Below are 23,250 nucleotides of genomic sequence, written 5' to 3' on the forward strand. Positions count from 1 at the left end.
TGACTGTTCAAGATTATTTGGAGAAAATCTATGTGGAGCAAATTGACAGAGTTGGTGTGTCATCCAAGGGGAGTCATAAGTTATCTCCACAGAGACAACTCAGAAATCTAGCTTTCTTTAACTCCGTTCTTCTCTGGATGGAAATTGGGCTTCCTAAATTTAAATAGGTTTGTGGTTCATTTGGTTCTACTAATACCTTTTCAAAGCTAATTCTTTCACTTTCAGCTTTTCCATGGGTTTTATTAAAACACATTGATCTGTACAGTTACTCGCGGCTAAAACTAATTTGTAGTTACACTGCCTCTATCTCTGTGTATGATATTTATTTGAGGAGAAAGTTAAAAGATACTCAAAGTTAGCCTCTTATTTCCATTGGCAGTTTGTTAGTATAAAGCTAATCTTGCAAGAATGCTAGATTAGGCACTAACTCAAAATCAGATGATTTGGGTTTTAATTTCAATTGAACGTAACAAGAAATTTATAAGCTTTTCAGTCACTCGGTCATCATCTGCTTCAGTTCAACTTTAAAATTGAAGCACCTTTATGTGCAACATTCATTCTGTTTGCTGCAGAGGGACATAGTGAATGCAAATGAAACACTCGGTGTATAATGCTTTAGCCTGTGAATTAGTTTCACCGCTACATGTTAAACAGAGTTGCATTATGGTTGATCTTATTTTGAATAACACCACAGAACTTGCTCACCTACACAAAGTCAGATTAGTCTAAGTTTCATAAATTCATAGAGTGAAGGGAATTGGAAATTTATCTAGGGATATGGGCCTTTTTGTAAAATAAAAACTTTCAACAATTTTATACATCATAACAGAAGCAGTGGTCACTTGTGGAAGGATTAATGGCAACATTGTGGGCAGTTTAATGCATAGACTGAAAAAGTCCAGAACTGTACTCCACTGATACGACCTGTGACAGAGATTCAGATTAGCCTCTGGGCAAGTCACTGACTGTCTGTGTGTAAATCGTGCAGTTGAACTCAAAGGTTCTTTTCAACTTCAAAAATTCCTTGTCTTTATTTCAGTAAACTTGTAGAATTTTAACGTTCTGGCACATTTGTTTGAAGTTCTTAATAACCTTTATATAAGAATTGTGACTATGTACACCCACTTATACTTCCTAAGAATAAAGTAATTAGGTAAATGACTATAGGAAGACAATATTCACCTTTAGATTCATTAGAAATAATGACCATAGAATACTTAGGATGAAAAGTTTGCTTAAGCACTGTTTGAAAGGTGAAATATTAGCATTTCCTCCTCATTTTCTTCCCTTTCACACTGTACAATGATGAAACCACCAAGCAATCTCAGTTTTGTTTTCTTTGTTTTCTTTCCAAAAAATTGTTTCAGAAAGTCTAGTGGGTAGAAGAAGCCTTTCGGAAGACAAGAGTGATGCCTTTGTTATATAGTCACTTGACAAATATTCCCTCTGCAGCATCCCTCCTCACCCAAGTGTCTTAATTCTTTAAAATCTCCTCTATTCTTAGAACTCCCAGAACAGTGCATTATATTTATTATTATAAATAATAAATGCACAAGAAATGCTTACTGGAACTATTGTCTTATATGATAAAATATTCTATATAAAAAGCCAGTTTTAAAAAAATTGAGATACAAAGAAGTTTAGTGTTTATGTTGTTGTTCAGTCACCCAGTCGTGTCCCAAGTCTTTGTGACCCCATGGACTGCAGCACGCCAGGCCTCCCTGTCCCTCACCATCTCCCAGAGTTTGCTCAAGTTCACGTCCATTGCATCACTGATGCCATCCAGCCATCTCATCCTCTGATGCCTGCTTCTCCTTTTACCCTCAACTTTTTCCAACAGCAGGGTCTTTTCCAATGAGTCAGCTGTTTGCATCCAATGAGTCGGCTGTTTGCACCAAAATATTGGAGCTTCAGTTTCAGCATGAGTCCTTCCAAAGAGTATTCAGGGTTGATCTCCCTTAAGATTGACTGGGTTGATCTCTTTGCAATTCAAGGGACTTTCAGGAGTCTTCTCCCACACCACAGTTGGAAGGCATCAATTCTTTGCCTTTTTGCCTTCTTTTTATACCATTAAAATATTTTAGGAACAAAGGAATAAAATACATATATTTTGTTGCTTCAATGTAAAATTTGACTGTGTGATCTGAATCCAATAGAAAAAGACATATCTTCTTATTCAACATGAAAAATACACAAATTTATTCTATATGTTTAGTTATTATTTACCAGATATTCATGACACATTTTCTTCTGTGATCATTTTACTAATAACTATCTGTTGAATAGTTTTGAGCCAAGTTTCCCATACACAGAATAATGTCAGGCTTGCTGACAAAAATTCTCCAGGAATTTTGTATTTTAATACAATATTTTTAAAATAATACTTTGCATAATTGCCCTGGTGCAGACCAAGAAGAACTTGATAATGTTTCGAATAGATACCATTTAGAATTTTCCCTTAATATAAAGACAACAATAACTTTGAATGTTGACTCTTGCATTTAGATATTTGTTTTTCTTCTCTTGCCCTATAATATGCCTTCAACTCTGCTTCAAACTGTAACCTCAATTTTACTGTTGGATTGTCTTTCCTTTAACAATTAAGTGGATTCAGATTGTGACTTTATCCGAAGGAAATGTGCTCTACTCAAGTCCAAACTAAGTAAGGGCTATTCTCAGCCTCCCAATTGTATTCTTCAGAATAATATCTCACAATAAAAAGCATAGAGCCAGTGTCACCGGCCCTTTAAAGGTTAGTTCTGTCAGAATCTGATTCTGCCAACAGGAGAACTAAGCCCAAGATGTTATGTCCCAAAGGTGAGTAGGTTCTAATCCATCTCAAGTCTTTGGTTTTCCAAAACCATTATCTTTCACTGTCTTGCTGCCTCTGGATGCTCACATATCTATTTCTTGAGTAGTACAGACTTCTGCATTCCTTTGGATACATGCGTATCTTCTGCAGAAAAACTTGAAAGGCCCAGGGGGAGGTAGCTGAGCATGGGTACTTCAAAGTGCTAGAGGTCAATTTGGTGGCCCTAGCCAAGGCTATTGACACCAGGGGCCAGACTCTTCCTACCCCTCATGACCGCTTTTGAAACTGATCGCTGAAAGCTGACCAGCAAAGGTTGGGCGTCCTTTGGGGGTGCTGAGAGCACCCACACAGGCTCTGTGCACATTGGGGAACTAATAACCACCCACAGCCTGGTGAGTTCTTACCCTGTTGAGGGTTTAACTGCAGTACATTTTAGTAGGACAATTTGGTAAATCCAGAAGCCTGTAAAAATGCATGATTATCTAGTAGAAATTATCTCTAAGGAAGAAAAGTATATCCAAGCATGCATTCAAGCCAAAGAGTTCAAGAAACAGTTGTAATCAACCCATTTTCTAATTCATTTAATAAAGCCAAGTTCCAGCTATATAGGAAAATTACAATACTTTTGAGTATGGGAGTAATGTGTACTTTTCCTTGTAGGATGTATAGATGTGCTGTGCTGTGGTTAGTCGCTCAGTCATGTCTGACTCTTTGTGACCCCACAGACTATAGCCCACCAGGCTCCTCTATCCATGGGATTTTCCAGGCAAGAATACTGGAATGGGTTGCCATGTCCTCCTCCAGATGGAAGATGTAGTCCTGCTTTAAAAAAAAGGAAAAATGTGCATAAACGAAGCTGTTAACATTCATTATAAAGGACCTAATTAAAATTATATGCAAATTACACTATAGTATTAAAGTGCTAGGAAAAATATGGATAAACCAAAAACAAACTAACATTTTCATTAGCCAGTAACATGAAAACTATTTTTTCAAAAAGGAAAAAAATATTCAATAATGCAAAATCACATAAATTTGCTGTCAAGTACACCAACATAATAAAAGATAAATGATGCTAACTTTTTTCATATTTAGGAAATAGAGCCCATTTGAGTTCCTAATATTATAGGAATTAAAAGCAAACAGGAATAACAATGAACCAGAAAATACTGTAAATAATAGAAAAACAAAAACATAATCACATTTATACCAATACATCTTGAACGTAATCAATCTGAAATACTGAGTTGCACCCAGAACATGTTTTCTTCAGTTTGAGGACCAGATTTTGAACTTTGCCTCTTCATTCTGAGTTTGCAGTGAAATATTGTAGTTTTGTAATAGTCTGTATCTTTTTATAATGTCTTATGGTGAGGACATTAGAAATTAAAATTATCCATGGGGTAACAAATTTTTATGACTAATACTATAAACATTGTAATATTACAAAGTCAGTATATTATTTTTTAATGAGTTTAATTTGGGCACACTGTTTTAAAGTTAATTTAAACCTCTGATCCCTTAGCTTCATTGTGGATCTAGGTGTTACCTAACTTGAAACTGTCATTTGTTTTCCAAGTTCTAAGTTAGCCCAACTAATTTTAGCAGCCATCAGCTGATTTTAGTATTAAGCATAAGTGAGGCTATCACACTAAGTGAAATAAGTCAGACAAATATCATATGATATCCCTTATATTTGGAATATAGAAAAGTGATAGGGATGAACTTATTTAGAAAACAGAAACAGACTTACAGACATAGAAAACAAATTTATAGTAACCAAAGAGCAAAGGGGAAGAGAAATAAATTAGGAGTTTGGGATTAAGATACACACACTATGTCATATAAAGTAAATAATCAGCAAGAACCTACTATATAACGCAGGAAGATATACAATGTACTCTGCACTAATCTATATGGGAAAAGAATCTGAAAATTAATCGGTGTATTTATATATATAACTGAATGGATGTGCTGTATACCTGACCTAACACAACATTGTAAATCGGCTATACTTCAATATAAAACTATTTTTTTAAAGTAAATGTATTTAGCTTAATGATTTCGATGCAGTCTTCATTCCTGGAATTTATGAAATCACCTATTTTATTTTGGTTTTATTTTAATTGAAAAGATCATTTAAAACAATTATGAAAGCTTTCAGGTTAGAAGCTGCACGAACTATACTTTTAAAAAATAGAAAGAGGCTACAGTAGTTTTAATATGTTTACTAATTCATTAACTCCTTTTTACTGTATCTTATCTGGCTATATGTTATTTGCACGATTAGTTCCACAATCCCTTCTACTGATACTTGTTTTGTAACACTGCATTACATTTTTTTAGTGCTAACCACTTCAGTCATGTCTGACTCTTTGTGACCCAATAGGCTATAGCCCACTAGGTTCCTCTGTCCATAGGATTCTCCAGGCGAGAATAGTGGAGTGGCTTGCCATTCCCTCCTCCAGGGGATCTTCCCGACCCAGGATCGAATCTACCTCTCTTATATATCCTGCACTGGCAGGCGAGTTCTTTACCACTAGCGTCACCTGGAAAGCCCAAAATGTGGTAAAAAAAATGCATAACATTTGCCATCTTAACCACTGTCAAGTGTACAGAATAGTAGTGTTGACTCTATGATACCTATTGTGCAACAGATTTCTAGAATTTTTTCACTTTGCATATTTCTTAAACAGCAACTCCCCTTTTACCTCCACCTCCTAACCCCTAAAACCACCATTCTACCTTCTGCTTCTGAAAATTTGACTATTTTAGATTACCTTGTATAAGTGAAATCATACAGTATCTGTCTTTTTGTTACTGGCTTATTTCACTTGGTATGATGCCCTCACAGCTTATCCATGTTGTAAAATAGGACAGAATTTCCTTCTTTTTTAAGGCTGGATAATGTTCCATCATTTGTATTAACTTACTTTCTTTATCCAGTCATCTGTCAATAGACATTTGGGTTGCCTCCACCTCTTGGCTACTGAGAATAGTACTGCAGTGAACATGGGTGTATCAATATCTATTTAGGATCCTGTTTTCAGTTTTTTTAGGATATATAACTAGGAGTGGGATTTCTAGATCATATGGTAACTAAACTTTTGAATTTTGAAGAATCTGTGTACCGTTTTGCATAGCAGCTACACCATTTCACGTTCTCACCTACAGTGCAGAAGGCTTCCAATTTCTCCGCAACCTACTCACCACTTATGATTTTCTGTTTTGTTGACAGTGGCCATCCTAATGGATGTTAAGTGATATTTCCTTGTGATTTTGATTTGCCTTTCCATGATAATTAGTGATGGTTGAGTATCTTTGCATATACTTATTGACCTTTCACATATAACCTTCATGGAGATAATTAAGTCTCTTGTCCATTTCTCAGTATTATTCTTTGTTTTCACTTTAGAATTTATTTATATATTCTCAATAATAATCATTTATCACATATATAGCTTATAAATATTCTGTCTTATTACACACTTGACTTTTCACTCTGACAATTATTTCCCTTACTATACTATTTTTAAGTCTGGTGTAGTCTATTTTAACTTTCGCTGCCTGTACTTTTGGTGTCATATCAGAAATCACTGCTAAATTCAATGTCAGAAAGCTCTCCTATGTTTTAATCTCGGAGTTTTATTGTTTCAAATTTTATGGTCGACCTTGTCAAGAATAATTAGACCATATATGTGAGGGTTTATTTCTAGGCTCTCTATTCTATTCAACTGATGTTTGTATGTTCTGTCATCCATCTTTATGCCAGTGCCATACTGTTTTGACTTACTATAACCTTGTAACATGTTTTAAAATCAAGAAGTATAGTACCTCCAGCTTTCATAGTCTTTCTAAAGATTGTTTTGACTATTCAGAATCTTTTCAGATTCCATATGAATTTTAGAATTTTTTTTCTATTTCTGCAAAAAGGTCATTAGGGTTTTGAAATGGGTTGCCTTGATATGTGGATTGCTTTGGGTATTATGGACATTTTACCAATAGTATGTCTTTCTGTTCATGAACACAGGATGTGTTTCCATTTATTCCTATCATCTTTGATTTCTTTCAACAATGTTTTTTGGTTTTCAGCATACAATTATTCACTTCCTTGGTTAAGTTTATTCCTGAATATTTTATTCTCTTTGATGCTGTGTCAAATGTGATTGCTTTCCTAATTTCCTTTTCATTTCAGTTCAGTTCAGTCACTCAGTTGTTTCTGACTCTTTGCGACCCCATGAATCACATCACGCCAGGCCTCCCTGTTCATTACCATCTCCTGGAGTTCACTCAAGCTCATGTCCATTGAGTCAGTGATGCCATCCAGCCATCTCATCCTCTGTCATCCCCTTTTCCCTCTGCCTCCAATCCCTCCCAGCATCAGAGTCTTTGCCAATGAGTCAACTCTTCGCATGAGGTGGCCAAAGTACTGGAGTTTCAGCTTTAGCATCATTCCTTCCAAAGAAATCCCAGGGCTGATGTCCTTCAGAATGGACTGGTTGGATCTCCTTGCAGTCCAAGGGACTCTCAAGAGTCTTCTCCAACACCACATTTCAAAAGCATCAATTCTTTGGCACTTAGCTTTCTTCAAGTCCAACTATTGCATACATACATGACCACAGGAAAAACCATAGCCTTGACTAGATGGACTCTTTTTTAGCAAAGTAATGTCTCTGCTTTTCAATATGCTATATAGGTTAGTCATAACTTCTCTTCCAAGGAGTAAGTGTCTTTTAATTTCAGGGCTTTTCAAATGGCCTTTATTATGTTGAGCTACATTCCTTCTAAACCTAATGGGTGAACTTTTTTTTAAGGTTTACATTGATTTTCATTTCTATTTTTTTAATTTTTACTTTTTTTATAAAATTAATTAGTTTACCTTAATTAGAGGCTAATTACTTTACAGTACTGTAGTGGTTTTGCCATATATTGATATGAATCAGCCATGGGTGTACATGTGTTCCCCATGCTGAAGCCCCCTCCCGTCTCCCACCCCATCCCATCCCTCTGGGTCATCCCAGTGCACCAGCCCCGAGCACCCTTTATCATCCATTGAACCTGGACTGGCCATCTGTTTCACATATGATGATATACATGTTTCAATGCTATTCTCTTAAATCATCTCACTCTTGCCTTCTCCCACAGAGTACAAAAGACTGTTCTATACATCTGTGTCTCTTTTGCTATCTCACATATAGGGTCATCATTACCATCTTTCTAAATTCCATATATATGCATTAATATACTGTATTGGTGTTTTTCTTTCTAACTTACTTCATTCTGTATAATAGGCTCCAGTTTCATCCACCTCATTAGAACTGATTCAAAGGCATTCTTTCTACTAGCTGAGTAATACTCCATTGTGTATATGTACCACAGCTTTCTTATCTCTTTGTCTGCCAATAGACATCAAGATTGCTTCCATGTCCTGGCTATTATAAACAGTGCTGTGATGAACATTGGGGTACACGTGTCTCTTCCAATTCTGGTTTCCTTGGTGTGTATGCCCAGCATGGGATTGCTGGGTCATATGGCTGTTCTATTTCCAGGTTTTTATCATGATACAATATTGAAATTTTCAACTGAATTTTCTGCGTCAGTTGAGATGATCATGTAGTTTTTGTTCTTTCAATTATTGTTGTTGTACAGTCACTCAGTCATGTCCTACTCTGCAATCCCATGGACTGCAGCACTCCAGGCTTCCTTTTCCTCCACCGTCTCAGAACTTGCTCAGACTCACGTCCATTGAGTTGGTGATGCCATACGACTATCTCTTCCTCTGTCGTCCTTCTCCACCTGCCCTCAATCTTTCTCAGCATCAGGCTGTTTTCTAATCAGTCAGCTCTTTGCATCAGGTGGCTAAAGTATTGGAGCTTCAGTTTCAGCATCAGTCCTTCCAATGAATATTTAGGACCAATTTCCTTTAGGATGGACTGGTTTGATCTCCTGCTTTCCAAGGGACTCTCAATAGTCTTCTCCAGCACCACAGTTGGAAGGCATCAATACTTCTTTGCCCAGCCTTTTTTATTGTCCAGCTCTCACATCCATACATAACTACTGGAAAATCATAGCTTTGACTGTATGGACTTTTGTGGGCCAAATAATGTCTCTGCTTTTTAATATGCTGTCTAGGTTTGTCATAACTTTTCTTCCAAGGAGCAAGCATCTTTCAATTTCACAGCTGCAGTCACTATCCACATTGATTTTGAAACCCAAGAAAATAAAAGTCTTTCACTCTTTCCATTGTTTCCCCATCTATTTTCCATTAAAATGATGGGACCAGATGCCATGATCTTGGTTTTCTGAATGTTCAGTGTTTTTTTTTTTTTAATTTTTATTTTTGTTTTATTTTGCTTTACAGTACTGTATTGGTTTTGCCATACATTGACAGGAATCAGCCACGGGTGTACATGAGTTCCCAATCCTGAACCCCTCTCCCACCTCCCACCCCATATCATCTCTCTGGATCATCCTCTTGCACCAGCCCCAAGCATCCTGTATCCTGTATCGAATATAGTCTGGCGATTTATTTCTTACATAATAGTATACGTGTTTCAATGCCATTCTCCCAAATCATCCCACCCTCTCCCTCTCCCTCTGAGTCCAAAAGTCCGTTCTAAACATCTGTGTCTCTTTTGCTGTCTCGCATACAGGGTTATCATTACCGTCTTTCTAAATTCCATATATATGTGTTAGTATACTGTATTGGTGTTTTTCTTTCTGGCTTACTTCACTCTGTATAATAGGCTCCAGTTTCATCCACCTCATTAGAAGTGATTCAAATGTATTCTTTTTAACAGCTGAGTAATACTCCATTGTGTATCTCTACCACAGCTTTCTTATCCATTCATCTGCTGATGGACATCTAGGTTGTTTCCATGTCCTGGCTATTATAAACAGTGCTGCGATGAACATTGGGGTACATGTGTCTCTTTCAGTTCTGTTTTCCTCGGTGTGTATGCCCATCAGTGAGCTTGCTAGGTCATACGGCAATTCTATTTCCAGTTTTTTAAGGAATTTCCACACTATTCTCCATAGTGGCTGTACTAGTTTGCATTCCCACCAATAGTGTAGGAGGGTTCCCTTTTCTCCACACCCTCTCCAGCATTTATTGCTTGTAGACTTTTGGATCACAGCCATTCTGACTGTCATGAAATGGTACCTCATTGTGGTCTTGATTTGCATTTCTCTGATAATGAGTGATGTTGAGCATCTTTTCATGTGTTTGTTAGCCATCCATATGTCTTCTTTGGAGAAATGTCTATTTAGTTCTTTGGCCCATTTTTTGATTGGGTCATTTATTTTTCTGGAATTGAGCTGTAGGAGTTGCTTGTATATTTTTGAGATTAGTTGTTTGTCAGTTGCTTCATTTGCTATTATTTTCTCCCATTCTGAAGGCTGTCTTTTCACCTTGCTTATAGTTTCCTTTGTTGTGCAGAAGCTTTTAATTTTAATTAGATCCCATTTGTTTATTTTTGCTTTTATTTCCAGAATTCTGGGAGGTGGATCATAGAGGATCCTGCTGTGATTTATGTCGGAGAGTGTTTTGCCTATGTTGTCCTCTAGGATTTTTATAGTTTCTGGTCTTACATTTAGATCTTTAATCCATTTTGAGTTTATTTTTGTGTATGGTGTTAGAAAGTATTCTAGTTTCATTCTTTTACAAGTGGTTGACCAGTTTTCCCAGCACCACTTGTTAAAGAGATTGTCTTTTCTCCATTGTATATTCTTGCCTCCTTTGTCAAAGATAAGGAGTCCATAGTTGTGTGAATTTATCTCTGGGTTTTGTATTTTGTTCCATTGATCTATATTTCTGTCTTTGTGCCAGTACCATACTGTCTTGATGACCGTAGCTTTTTAGCATAGTCTGAAGTCAGGCAGGTAGATTCCTCCAGTTCCATTCTTCTTTCTCAAGATTGCTTTGGCTATTAGAGGTTTTTTGTATTTCCATACAAATTGTGAAATTATTTGTTCTAGCTCTGAAAAATACCGCTGATAGCTTGACAGGGATTGCATTGAATCTGTAGATTGCTTTGGGTAGTATACTCATTTTCACTATATTGATTCTTCTGATCCATGAACATGGTATATTTCTCCATCTATTAGTGTCCTCTTTGATTTCTTTCATCAGTGTTTTATAATTTTCTATATATAGATCTTTAGTTTCTTTAGGTAGATATATTCCTAAGTATTTTATTCTTTTCATTGCAATGGTGAATGGAACTGTTTCCTTAATTTCTTTTTCTACTTTCTCATTATTAGTGTATAGGAATGCAGGGGATTTCTGTGTGTTGATTTTATATCCTGCAACTTTACTATATTCATTGATTAGCTCTAGTAATTTTCTGGTTGAGTCTTTAGTGTTTTCTATGTAGAGGATCATGTCATCTGCAAACAATGAGAGTTTTACTTCTTCTTTTCCAAATTGGATTCCTTTTATTTCTTTTTCTGCTCTGATTGCTGTGGCCAAAACTTCCAGAACTATGTTGAATAGTAGCAGTGAAAGTGGGCACCCTTGTCTTGTTCCTGACTTTAGGGGAAATGCTTTCAATTTTTCACCATTAAGGATAATGTTCACCCTCCTCTTTCACTTTCATCAAGAGGCTCATTAATTCCTTTCCCAATTTTGAACCAATCCATTGTTTTATATGTGGTTCTAACTATTGCTTCTTGATCTGCATAAAGATTTCCCAGGAGGTGGGTAAGGTGGTCTGGTATTCCCATCTGTTTAAGAATTTTCCACAGTTTGTTGTGATCCACACAGTCAAAGGCTTTGGTGTAGTCAGTAGAACAGAAGTTGATGTTTTTCTGGAATTCTCTTGTTTTGTGTGTGTGTGTGTGTGTGTGTGTGTGTGTGTTTCCTGTGATACAATGGATGTTGGCAATTTGATCTCTGACTCCTCTGCCTTTTGTACATCTAGCTTGAGTATCTGGAAGTTCTTGGTTCACGTGCTGTTGAAGCCTGGCTTGGAGAATTTTGAGCATTACTTTGCTAGCACGTGAGATGAGTGCAATTGTGCAGGAGTTTAAAGATTCTTTGGCATTGCCTTTCTTTGGGATTGGAATGAAAACTGCTTTTGTCCCATTCTGTGGCAACTGCTGAGTTTTCCAGATTTGCTGGCATATTGAGTACAGCCCTTTCACAGCATCATCTTTTAGAACTGAAATAGCTCAGCTTTAATTCTGTCACCTCCACTAGCTTTGTTTGTAGTGATGCTTTCTAAGGCCCACTTGATTCACATTCCAGTATGTGTGGCTCTAGGTGAGTGATTACACTATCATGGAAATCTGGGTCATTAAGGTCTTTTTTGTATAGTTCTGTGTATTCTTGCTACCTCTTAATATCTTCTGCTTCTGTTAGGTCCATACCATTTCTGTGCTTTATTGTGTCCATCTTTGCATGACATGTTCCCTTGGTATTTCTAATTTATTTGAAGGGATCTCTCGTCTTTCCCATTCTATTGTTTTTCTCTATTTCTTTGCATTGATTACCGAGGAAGGCTTTCTTACCGCTCCTGCTGTTCTGTGGAACTCTGCATTCAAATGGGTATATATTTCCTTTTCTCCTTTGCCTTTTGCCCTTCTTCTTTACTCAGCACTTTGTAAGGCCTCCTCAAACAGCCGTTTTGTCTTTTTTTGTTTCTTTTTGTTGGGAATGGTTTTGATCACAGCCTCCTGTACAGTGTTATGAACATCCATCCATAGTTCTGTCTATCAGATCTAATCCATTGAATCTATTTGTCACTTACACTGTATAATTGTAAGGGATTTGATTTACATTATGCCTGAATGGTCTAGTTGTTTTCCCTACTTTCTTCAATTGAAGTCTGAATTTTGCAATAAGGAGTTCATGATCTGAGCCACAGTCAGCTCCCTGTCTCATTTTTGCTGAATGTATAGAACCTCTCCACCCTCAGCTGCAAAGAATATAATCAATCTGATTTCAGTATTGACCATCTGGTGATGTCCATGTGTAGTTTTCTCTTGTGTTGTTGGAAGAGGGTGTTTTCTATGACCAGTGTGTTCTCTTGGCAAAACTCTGTTAGCCTTTGGCCTGCTTCACTTCATACTCCAACACCAAAGTTACCTGTTACTCCAGGTGTCTCTTGACTTCCTAGTTTTGCATTCCAATCCCCTATGATGAAAAGGACATCTTTTTTCAGTGTTAGTTGTAGAAGGTCTTGTAGGTCTTCATAGAACCATTGAACTTCATCTTCTTTGACTTTATTGTTTTGGGCATAGCCTTGTATCACTGTGATGTTGAATGGTTTGCCTTGGAAACAGAGATCATTCTGTTATTTTTGAGACAGCACCCAAGTACTGCCTTTCAGACTCTTTTGTTGACTATGAGGGTCACTCCATTTCTTCTAAAGGCTTCTTGCCCACCGTAGTAGATTTAGTTTTCATCTGAATTAAATTCACCCATTCTGGTCCATTTTAGTTCACTGATTCCTAAAATGTCAGTGTTCACACTTGTCATCTCTTGTTTGACCACTTCCAATTTACCCTGATTCATGGACCTAACATTCCACGTGCTTATGCAATATTGTTCTTTACAGCATCAGACTTTACTTCCATCACCAGTCACATCCACAACTGGGTGTTGTTTTGCTTTGGCTCTGTTTCTTTATTCTTTCTGGTGTTATTTCTCCACTCTTCTCCAGTAGCATATTAGGCACCTACAGACCTGGGGAGTTCCTCTTTCAGTGTCATATCCTTTTGCCTTTTCATATTGTTGGGTGAGTGGTTAAATTTCCTCGATTCTGTTGCACTGCAACAAAGATTTGAAATGATGGACCAGTGTTACAGCTTTTTTACAGCTCAGAGCTTTATTTGGAAAACAAAGGATAGTACGCCCCCAAGGCGTGAGGGTGGGTCACCCCCAAAGGAGAGCCCTCAACCTGACTTGGCTCCCTCTTTTATAAGTTTGTTTTTCCTTCCCCCTCTCTTATGCAAATTAGGGTTAGCCAGGAAGGGGGTGTGTTTGTTTCATCTGAGTTTCTCATTCCAGTCAATGGATTTTCTTTTGTTCCTTTTTCACATGCTTTCCCTGTGTCTTTTAGCTACCACCATTTTGGACTCCTTTTTCCTATTCTAACTACCTATCAATTCTGTTCATGGGGTTCTCAAGGGAAGAATACTGAAGTGGTTTGGCATTCCATTCTCTAGTGGACTGTGCTTTGTCAGAACTCTCCACCATGACCTGTTCATTTTGGGTGGCGCTACACAGCATGGCTCATAGTTGCTTTGAGTTAGACATGACATGATCAATGTGATCAGTTTGGTTACTATTCTGTGACTGTGGTTTTCATTCTGTCTGCCCTCTGAGGGTTAAGAGGCTTGTGGAAACTTCCTGATGGGGGGACTTGCTATTGGGTAATCTGGGTCTTGCTCTGATCTGGGGCGGGGGAGGCACGCTCAGGAAACTTTAGTCCAATTTTCTGTTGATAGGCAGGGCTGTGTTCCCTCCCAGGAGTTAGGCCTGAGACCAAACTATAGTAGGTGACCTCCTTCAAAAGGATTTATGCCAGCACTCCCCCACAACCCCCAGGACTGCCGTATTCAGTGCCCCTGACCCTGTGGCAGGCCACTGTCAGCCCACGCCTCCACCAGAGACATGTTCACAGGCAAGTCTGGCTCTGTCTCTTGTGAGGTCACTGCTCCTTTCTCCTTGGTCCTGGTGCACAGGTTTTGTTTGTGCTCTCCAGGAGTCTGTTTCCCCAGTCCTGTGGGAGTTCTGTAATCAAATTCTACTGGCCTCCAAAGTCAAGTTTCCCTGGGGGTTCTCAGTCCCTTTGCCAGATCCTCAGGTTGGGGAATCTGTTTTGGACCGTAGAACTTTTACAACAGTGTGAGAACTTCTTTTTAGGTACACATGTTATAATTGTTGTATATCCTCCTGTTGAATTGACCCTTTTATCATTAACTAATGTTTTCTTTGTCTCTTATTATAGTTTTTCCTTCAAGTCTGTTTTGTCGATAGAAATGTATCCATTCTTGCTCTGTTGGTTACCGTCTCTAAGGAGTATCATTTTACATCTTTAACTTTCAGCCTGTCTATGACCTTATACCTAAAGTGAGTCTCTTGTAAAGAGCTGCATTGCATTTTGTCCTCACATTTTTACTCTCTTTAAGATATGGTTCATGTACCCTATGCACTTTAAGCCTTTTTAATAATGTGAAGAATAACTTGAGCCTTCTTTGAATAAAGAACTCTACACATTTTAAAATGTTTTAGGTTCTGACTAGCACAAATCTCAAGGACAAGAAAGAACTTTATTACTTTAGTCACGAAATCCATTTAGCTGTAAGATCTGCTTTTCTAACAGTGAATACAAATGTGAACCCAGCCAGGAAGCATTAGTAGATCACAAAGTCTGACGTGACACACAAGGAGCCAGCTATTCACTTATGCAAATTAGAATAAGTTAATGGAATAAATTAAAGTAATTTTGTACACTGCATATTTTTAAAAGGAACTATTGTATAATGTGTATTTGCTTGCTTTTCCTTCACTAAATATTTGGATACTGTGATACTGACATATTTTAAAACTTAGTCAAAAGTTTAATATTTTTTGGTATATTATCAGTGTCTTTCAAATATGTGTTATCACTAAAATATGCCCAATGTAATGTACTCAGGATACATAAATGCTGGATACTAATATTGTCCTCCTTGAACTAAAATCTTATGGAAGGAGACATGCATAGTATTAGTGGATGCTGTGATAGAGCTAGTAACTATTAGTGACACAAAGTGAAGGGGGTACTCACATAAGTGTGATAAGAACATCCAACTGCATAAATACATTAATGCATATCCCTTCCCAGATGTATTCTAAATAAAGTTATTACACATATGAATACACAGTTTCTCTCCCTGCTACACATACACAGTTTATTTCAGCTGTTCAGTCATGTCTGACTCTTTGTGACCCCATGAACCACAGGACACCAGGCCTCCCTGTCCATCACCAACTCCCAGAGTTTACTCAAACTCATGTCCATTGAGTTGGTGATGTCATCCAACCATCTCATCCCATCATCCCCTTCTCCTCCTACCCTCAGTCTTTCCCAGCATCAGAGTCTTTTCAAATGAGTCATCTCTTCACATCAGGTGGCCAAAGTATTAGAGTTTCAGGTTCAGCATCAGTCCTTCCAATGAAAACCCAGGACTGATCTCCTTTAGGATGGACTGGTTGGATCTCCTTGCAGTTCAAGGGACTCTCAAGAGTCTTCTTCAACACCGCAGTTCAAAAGCATCAATTCTTTGGTGTTCAACTTTCTTTATAGTCCACCTCTCACATCCATACATGACTACTGGAAAATCCATAGCCTTGACTAGATGGACCTTTGTTAACAAAGTAATGTCTCTGCTCTTGAATATGCTGTCTAGATTGGTCATAACTTTCCTCCCAAGGAGCAAGTGTCTTTTAATTTCATGACTGCAGTCACCATCTGCAGTGATTTTGGAGCCCAGGAAAGTAAAGTCAGCCACTGTTTCCACTGTTTCCCCATCTGTTTGCTATGAAGTGATGGAACCAGATGCCATGATCTTAGTTTTCTGAATGTTGAGCTTTAAGCCAACTTTTTCACTCTCCTCTTTCACTTTCATCAAGAGGCTTTTTAGTTCTTCTTCACTTTCTGCCATAAGGGTGGTGTCATCTGCATATCTGAGGTTATTGATATTTCTCCTGGCAACCTTGAGTCCAGCTTGTGCTTCATCCAGCCCAGCGTTTCTCTTGATGTACTCTGCATATAAATTAACCCTAACATATACACACATACTTACCAAAAGCCATAAGGTGGAATTAATCTTCTAGAAACGTTCTCCACCAGGCTAATTGAGCAACCGACTAAATACCCTACAGAAAGTAGCTTATCTAAGCCGCTTGGTTCTCCACAGCCCAGTTTCCTGAGGCTAAAATCTCCACAAGCCTGAATACAAAAAGAACTTCATAAATATCTTAACAAAGTATGAATTCCTATTTGGAATCCTCACATCTGTATATTCCAATAAATTATTCACTTATACATCTTCTAAAATAATATAGTTTCTGTATAATATCAATTTAATTGATTAAATTGAATTTGTTAAAATTAAATTTAATTGATTAAATTTGTTAAAATTAAAGTTGTTAAAATTAATATTTTATAATATTTTGGTTTTCTTTATAGCAGGAAAACAGGATTATAAACAAGACCAGAATAAAGGAGTAGACTGAATTTGAGTAATGTGTAAATATTTTTGTTTCAGGTAAACTCCCTGAACTGAAATATATTCATTCCTGAGAAGGAAACTTGTGTCTGTGTCCTAGGACTGTCCTGTGGGAGAAATCTCCATATTTTATTTTATTATTTTTTTTCTTTTTGGTGGTAACACATGAACATTTTCCCCAACTCCAATGTTTTATACACACACACACACACACACACACATATGTATGATGATATATATATATATGTATATATTATTTCTGGGAATCATGTCAGATATGCTAATATAATTAATCATCTAGCATCAACTCACATTTGGTCTCCTGATCACTTCTGCTCATGGGAAAACAGGAAAAAGTCAGTTTGCAAAGGAAGTTTGGCCTTTAGAGCTTAATTCTATATCCTTCTCAATATATCTTATCTTCAGTTGACTCATTAATATTAAATGAAATAAATAACAATGAACCACCCTTGTTTGTTTGCAAACACACTCCTCTAAAAAATATTAAAAACAAATTACTTTTTTTTTTCACTATTTGTTTTTAGACTGGATACACTGAAGCTTCCTGAGTGTTAAAGAATTTTGTTATTTGACATTGCTAAATACATTAGAGATGGGTTAAAATATTATCCCACTCAGAATTTGTTTATAGTCTCTCTGCTACTAAATATACCCTGGAGAAGAAAATGGCAACCCACTGCAGTACTCTTGCCTGGAACATCCCATGGAGGGAGGAGCCTGGTAGTCTACAATCTATGGGGTCACGAAGGGTAGGACACGACTGAGCGATAAGTGTAGTTTACTTGGTATTTTTTTTCTGGTTAAATCTTGTGGCAAAGATTATCTCATTAGAGAAATGATTTTCACAAAGAATGTGAGGTTCAACATGATTCTACAGTATTGGAATTATATGACTTTGATGATACAGACATTTTAGAAAACCATATGGCAGTAACTTAAAAAATTAAACATGCTTTTACCACATGAGCAAGCAATTCTAATCATACTCAAGACATGTGAAAATATGTGTCATCTAGAATGTATGCGTACCAGTTATTCATAATAGGCAAATATGGAATAGCTACTCAAAATCATAAAAACTAAAAATCAGAAGCATCCTAAATGTTGCTCATTGAAATGATGAGTAGATCAGAAATTGCATGTCATGAAATGCTACTTAGCTATAAAGAGAAACAGGATGGATGCATCTCAGAAGCATTATGGTGTGTGAATTAAATCAAACACACATGTGTATGTACTGTATGATTTTATTTAAATGAAATTCTCAAAAGGCATAATTATAGTGACAACCTGTCTGTGGTTTCCTGGAACCATGGAGATGAAAAAGGATCAAGTATAAAGAGTCTTAAGGAAACTGGAGGGTTGTCTGGATTTGCTGGTACAATTACCGAAAGCTTTTGACTACTGACTTAAAACTGATTAATTTTATTAACTATAAATATTGCCTTAAACAAAAAAAAAAAAAAAATGGAAAAATTAAGTGAGTTTGTCTTGATACCTATTATGAGTTCCCCAGAATAGTAAATGATCTATCGAAGAACAGGTGCTTTATTTCAAATCAAGAAGGAAGGAATGTATACATCTTCAAATAGCTCAAATACAATAAAATCTTTAAATTTCTATATAATAGAAGGTGTAAAACACTTTATACCTGCTGGATAAAAACATGTGCAAGAAACATCTGGTTCAGTTTTATAGGTTTATATACTTATAGGTATTTTTTTGTAGCTTATAATTATTTTGAAAACTTCTTTGTGAGTGAACTATATTGGTGAGATATTTCAAAATGCAAATGTGTTCCTTCTATCTAGCATATTTAGATAAAGAAGTGGCTTGAAAATCTATTTTGTTGAAATGAATGATGGTCAGTAATTAGCAACATTTATTGATATTTAAATTCTACTTGTTTTCATTCTACACTACTTACCAGTCATTCATCTTAATGAATTTTTAAAAAAATGCCAAGACAGCACTTTGCAAGAAAAGTATCTGGTTTCCTGGATAGCGAAACTGTTAAGTCCACCTTGAGATAAATGGATTATATTCCTTTAAAGATTGCCTGAAGGTTTGAATTCACAATGCATCTATCTCACAGGTGAATCAGCTTTAAGTAATCGAAAGCTTGTCGGAGCTATTGCTTTTCTATCTTTCCTGCATTTAAACTGGTAACAGTCACCAATAGCTTTTTCCCTCTAAAGCTTTCTAGTTCCAGGTAGGGTATATTTATAACAAGAAATCAACTATATCTTTCCATGAATACTACTTCAGGATCGTGTTTTAAATCTGTTTGTGCAGTTTCTATGTCTTTGCCTAGATACATTTATTAAAAGTGTCGTCATAACATGTACTGAGCATACAAATTAATATTCCTTTTCAATCCTTCCTCCTTTTAATCGTAATTATTCTGTTTCAGAAATTATACTGTCGTCAATTCCAAAATCATCGTGGTCACCATAAGGCCTGAACCCAAAACAACAGATTCATTCCTGGAGATAGAGCTAGCTCATTTGGCTAATGTAAGTATCATTCATTTAGCTTTGAGTTTCTTATAGAATTGACCTTTTAAAAAGGTTAATAGTCATTCTGTTGACAAATAAGACCAGAACACATTTTCTAAACACTTCAGAGTTGCAAATGAATTTATCTGTTATGAAGATATGTGTTATGTAGAAACAAGATGACGTATTATCCTATGTTTTTGTTCATAATAGGACTCTCAGTTTCTCCAATATAGTACTTAATAGTTTGTTAGTTCCTACATCTTTATTGGGCTCTAAGCTAGGCAGTGGGGGATGTCAAGGTGGGAACCAATCTCGCCACCTGGTGAGGAAGACTACCATGTAAGATGCATGCAGCCACAGAAGCTGCAGACATAATGCAAAGGGGCGTGTTGCCCTGCAGGGGACCCCAGGGTTGGAGAGTGGGTGGAGTGGCTTTTTAAAGTTCTACACTCAGGATCAGAGGAGGCTGCTTGTAACTACCTGGGTGTTGCAGTGATCAAAATCCAGATCTTCCATCCAGAATGATAAGAACTCATCCAACTGCAAATGAAATTCTTCAGACCTTGTTTAGGCCATATACGGAAATTTAAACCATATACTTATCCTTTATACATTCACCTCAAATACCTAACTCATTGATTTAAAGAGCAAAGAAGATGATTCCTATTAAGGCTTTCTTAATTATGCTTTTACAATGCCTGTGTTCAAGTAAGACCATCTCCAATGTTGCACATACATAGTTCTTTTTTTTTATTACTCCTTGCAAATTTTCTATGAACTTGGCTTTTACACACAGTTAATGAAAGCACAAAGTGATTGTCATTTTCCCAAAGTGAATGACATAATGGAATTTATTCCCACATCCTTTAGTTATAAAACCTGTACTTTTCCCAGTATTTTATAATTTCTGATATTAAAGAACTCAGGTACATTTTATTAAAAAATGACAATCATCTTTCCTATAAACCAGTTTTTAAAAAGCTGTTCTGGCGTCTTAGGTTTAGCTGTTCTGGTTTGTGAGGTTTAATGTAAACCTCACATCTCTCAGCACTGATTTTAAACATTATGATTAATATTTTAACTATCAGGTCTTTTCCCACTTTTGCCAAAATGTGTCCATACTGGTTCTGTCTAACTTTGACAATGTGTCTTATTTCTATTATATGTACTTTTTCATAACTTATAATGGCTCTAATATCACTACTGAACTGAAAACTAAGAGATACTTTCGACATTACTTTTGAATAAGGAAATTGTTTCTTTGCTTGTTCCACATGTATTATAAAATATTTGTTTACATATTTGTTTGTATGTATATTTTTATCATGGTAATGTCTATTGAGTTATAAGCATTGGTGAAGAATATTAAGAGATATTAATTGCCTGCATTGCTCTCTGTTTCTTAGGGAGAAAACACTTCTCTAAATGAGCATTCACAAAACTTTCCTAAGTAAAGATTAAATCACTATTGAGAATTCAAAGAACATGTTAATTAAATGGTATTTTTCTTATAAATTGAAGAAAGATTAAAATAGTGTTGATAAAACAGTCTCATTATTTCAATTGAATAGAACTGTTTGAAATGAACATATTTAAGCTTTGAGTCACACTTTTCTGGCAGCTTATTTTGTCAATTCAATTTCAAAGAGATGCAGCACATCTAAAAATTTATTTTCTACGTATGGAAACTAGAGTATATGGTCAATACATTTTATGAAGCCCTAGCTAGATTCTGGAGTGGCAGTGAGTCAGAGTATAAGCATGATGAGCTGATTACCAAGTCACTGAGAATTGGTTCTTTCAGTATTTTGAGTGAGTTGACTAGATTCCCAAAACAATACTATCCCAGGGCCAAAGACCTGGATCTGAGATAATATAGACAAGTCTGTTACACAGAGGGCCTGAGGGAGAAGAAGAGAAGTTTACTCTGGAGAAGAAATGCCTCGAGGCATGCCCTGGTCAGAGCAGCACCCACCTGTGCGCGTCCTCGGAGGCCACCTGACTCCAGGCCACGTGGCGGAGACGCTCTTGCTGCTTCATCGCTTGTCTTTCCTCCACTTTATAAATCCCTCCCTCACACACCTCTTCACGCTCTACTGCTTGAAGTCTCTGTGCCTGCCGTATTTATACTCACCGTGCAGATGAGACTGTCTTAAAGACTTTATTGTTTACTGAGGGAAGGAATATATGACTGGTTTATTGAATGTCTTATAAAGTATCTTCTGACTTTATTTTCATTGAAGAGATAATCAAAAGAGCCTAAGCTAGCATAAAGTATTCTTCACTAAAATGTGAAGAAAAGATGTATCTCAAACATGAAAGTTAAAGTGGATTACAACAAACACAAATTTCATTATAACTATATTGACACAGATATATTATCACTGGTATTGCCTTCAAAGTTGACCTGTTTCAAATATGACATCTTGCTAATATCAACACTGTCTACTTTCGCCTGTTTTCTTATAGCAAATGTATCTGCTGCACTTTACTAAGCTCAGAAGAGAATAATGACTTACAAATTTTATCTGTTGCATATACCATGTGCAGGAAAAGGAAGAATGAAAATTAATAGTTCTAATGAGTCTAGGGAAAAGCCTGTTAGTGTTTGTTTAAAAAAAAAAATGTGTTCTTTAAAAAAAAAAAAAAACAGGCTTTTTAACAAATAGCATTTAAAGCATGTTATATATAATGAGACCCTTGGGAACTGGTAGGACTAGCTAATAGAACATAGAATCTTGAAATTCCATACTGTATTCAGCAAAGCCATTTGCAGTTTTAACCAGCTCATAAGTCATTAAAGAGTAAGATACTATTTTTAGTTCAGTTTTCTAGGCTCATGACTTTATTATTATAATTTGCAGAGTCCCGTTCTGTGGTCTTTAGCACTTGCACACAGAAATTGCTTGATTATTAGAAATACCAAATTTGCTTTTCTGAGAAAAGTAATTTTGTTTTCCATGTTATATTACTTAAGTATTGTTAGACTCTATAATGTGCAAGGAAAGTTAATACAATTATTAAAGTAATTATTGGGACCTAAATTAGGGGAGTCGAGTGGGTCTGTAAGCACACACATAAGGAAACACACACACACACATACACCCACCATTAAGATGCCTTGGTTCTGACTGATCTGGGCCTGCTGACTTTCCAAGATATATAACATCCTTATCTTTAAAGATGAGTTAGAAGAATTTTAGTTATCTTGTGCTCTATCAGCTTTGCTAACCTGCAGTTCCCTTTTTCCAAACAAAATGTCTTAATAGAGTTCCATTTCTGGTAGAGGGATAGATTGGCCCACACTAGACTTCAGTTTCTGCAGTCAATTTTTCTCTTTCCTTTTCTTTTTTTCCCTGAATAACAGCTCTCATGGTCTAGGTAGGGTGAACCTGCTATCCTTCAGTATTAAGAAAAATCTACTGGGTTTATTTGTAGTTCTCAAATTGATCATATTTACAAATGATCTCATGGGAATTGGGCTTGTAGGTTTTATTTTCTTTGCCATATTTGCTTGTATACTAATAGGATCTACCTAACAAATTAAGGAGTTTGTTTCATGTTTATAAACTAAAATTAGTCATGAGCCATGGCTTTGTAAATCATAGTGGAAAACACAATGGAAAACTGTGATGAATATGCTTTTTACCATTAGGAAGCATGAGAAACAATAAAGAGAAATCCCCACATTCATTA

At 36.5% G+C, this 23,250-nt stretch overlaps 1 protein-coding gene across 2 annotated transcripts in view; it reads left to right on the plus strand.

Moving 5' to 3' along the window:
* The window catches only part of ADGRB3 (adhesion G protein-coupled receptor B3), an 883,764-nt gene that overhangs the window by 478,718 nt on the left and 381,796 nt on the right, over positions 1-23,250 (plus strand). For both annotated transcript variants that reach the window (XM_005688755.3, XM_018058811.1), the window contains one exon: positions 19,467-19,569. In XM_005688755.3, coding sequence (XP_005688812.1) covers positions 19,467-19,569 — 103 coding nt within the window. The remainder of the gene's footprint in view (positions 1-19,466; positions 19,570-23,250) is intronic.

The sequence above is a fragment of the Capra hircus genome, chromosome 14, assembly GCF_001704415.2.
Source record: "Capra hircus breed San Clemente chromosome 14, ASM170441v1, whole genome shotgun sequence".
Taxonomy (NCBI): Eukaryota; Metazoa; Chordata; class Mammalia; order Artiodactyla; family Bovidae; genus Capra; species Capra hircus.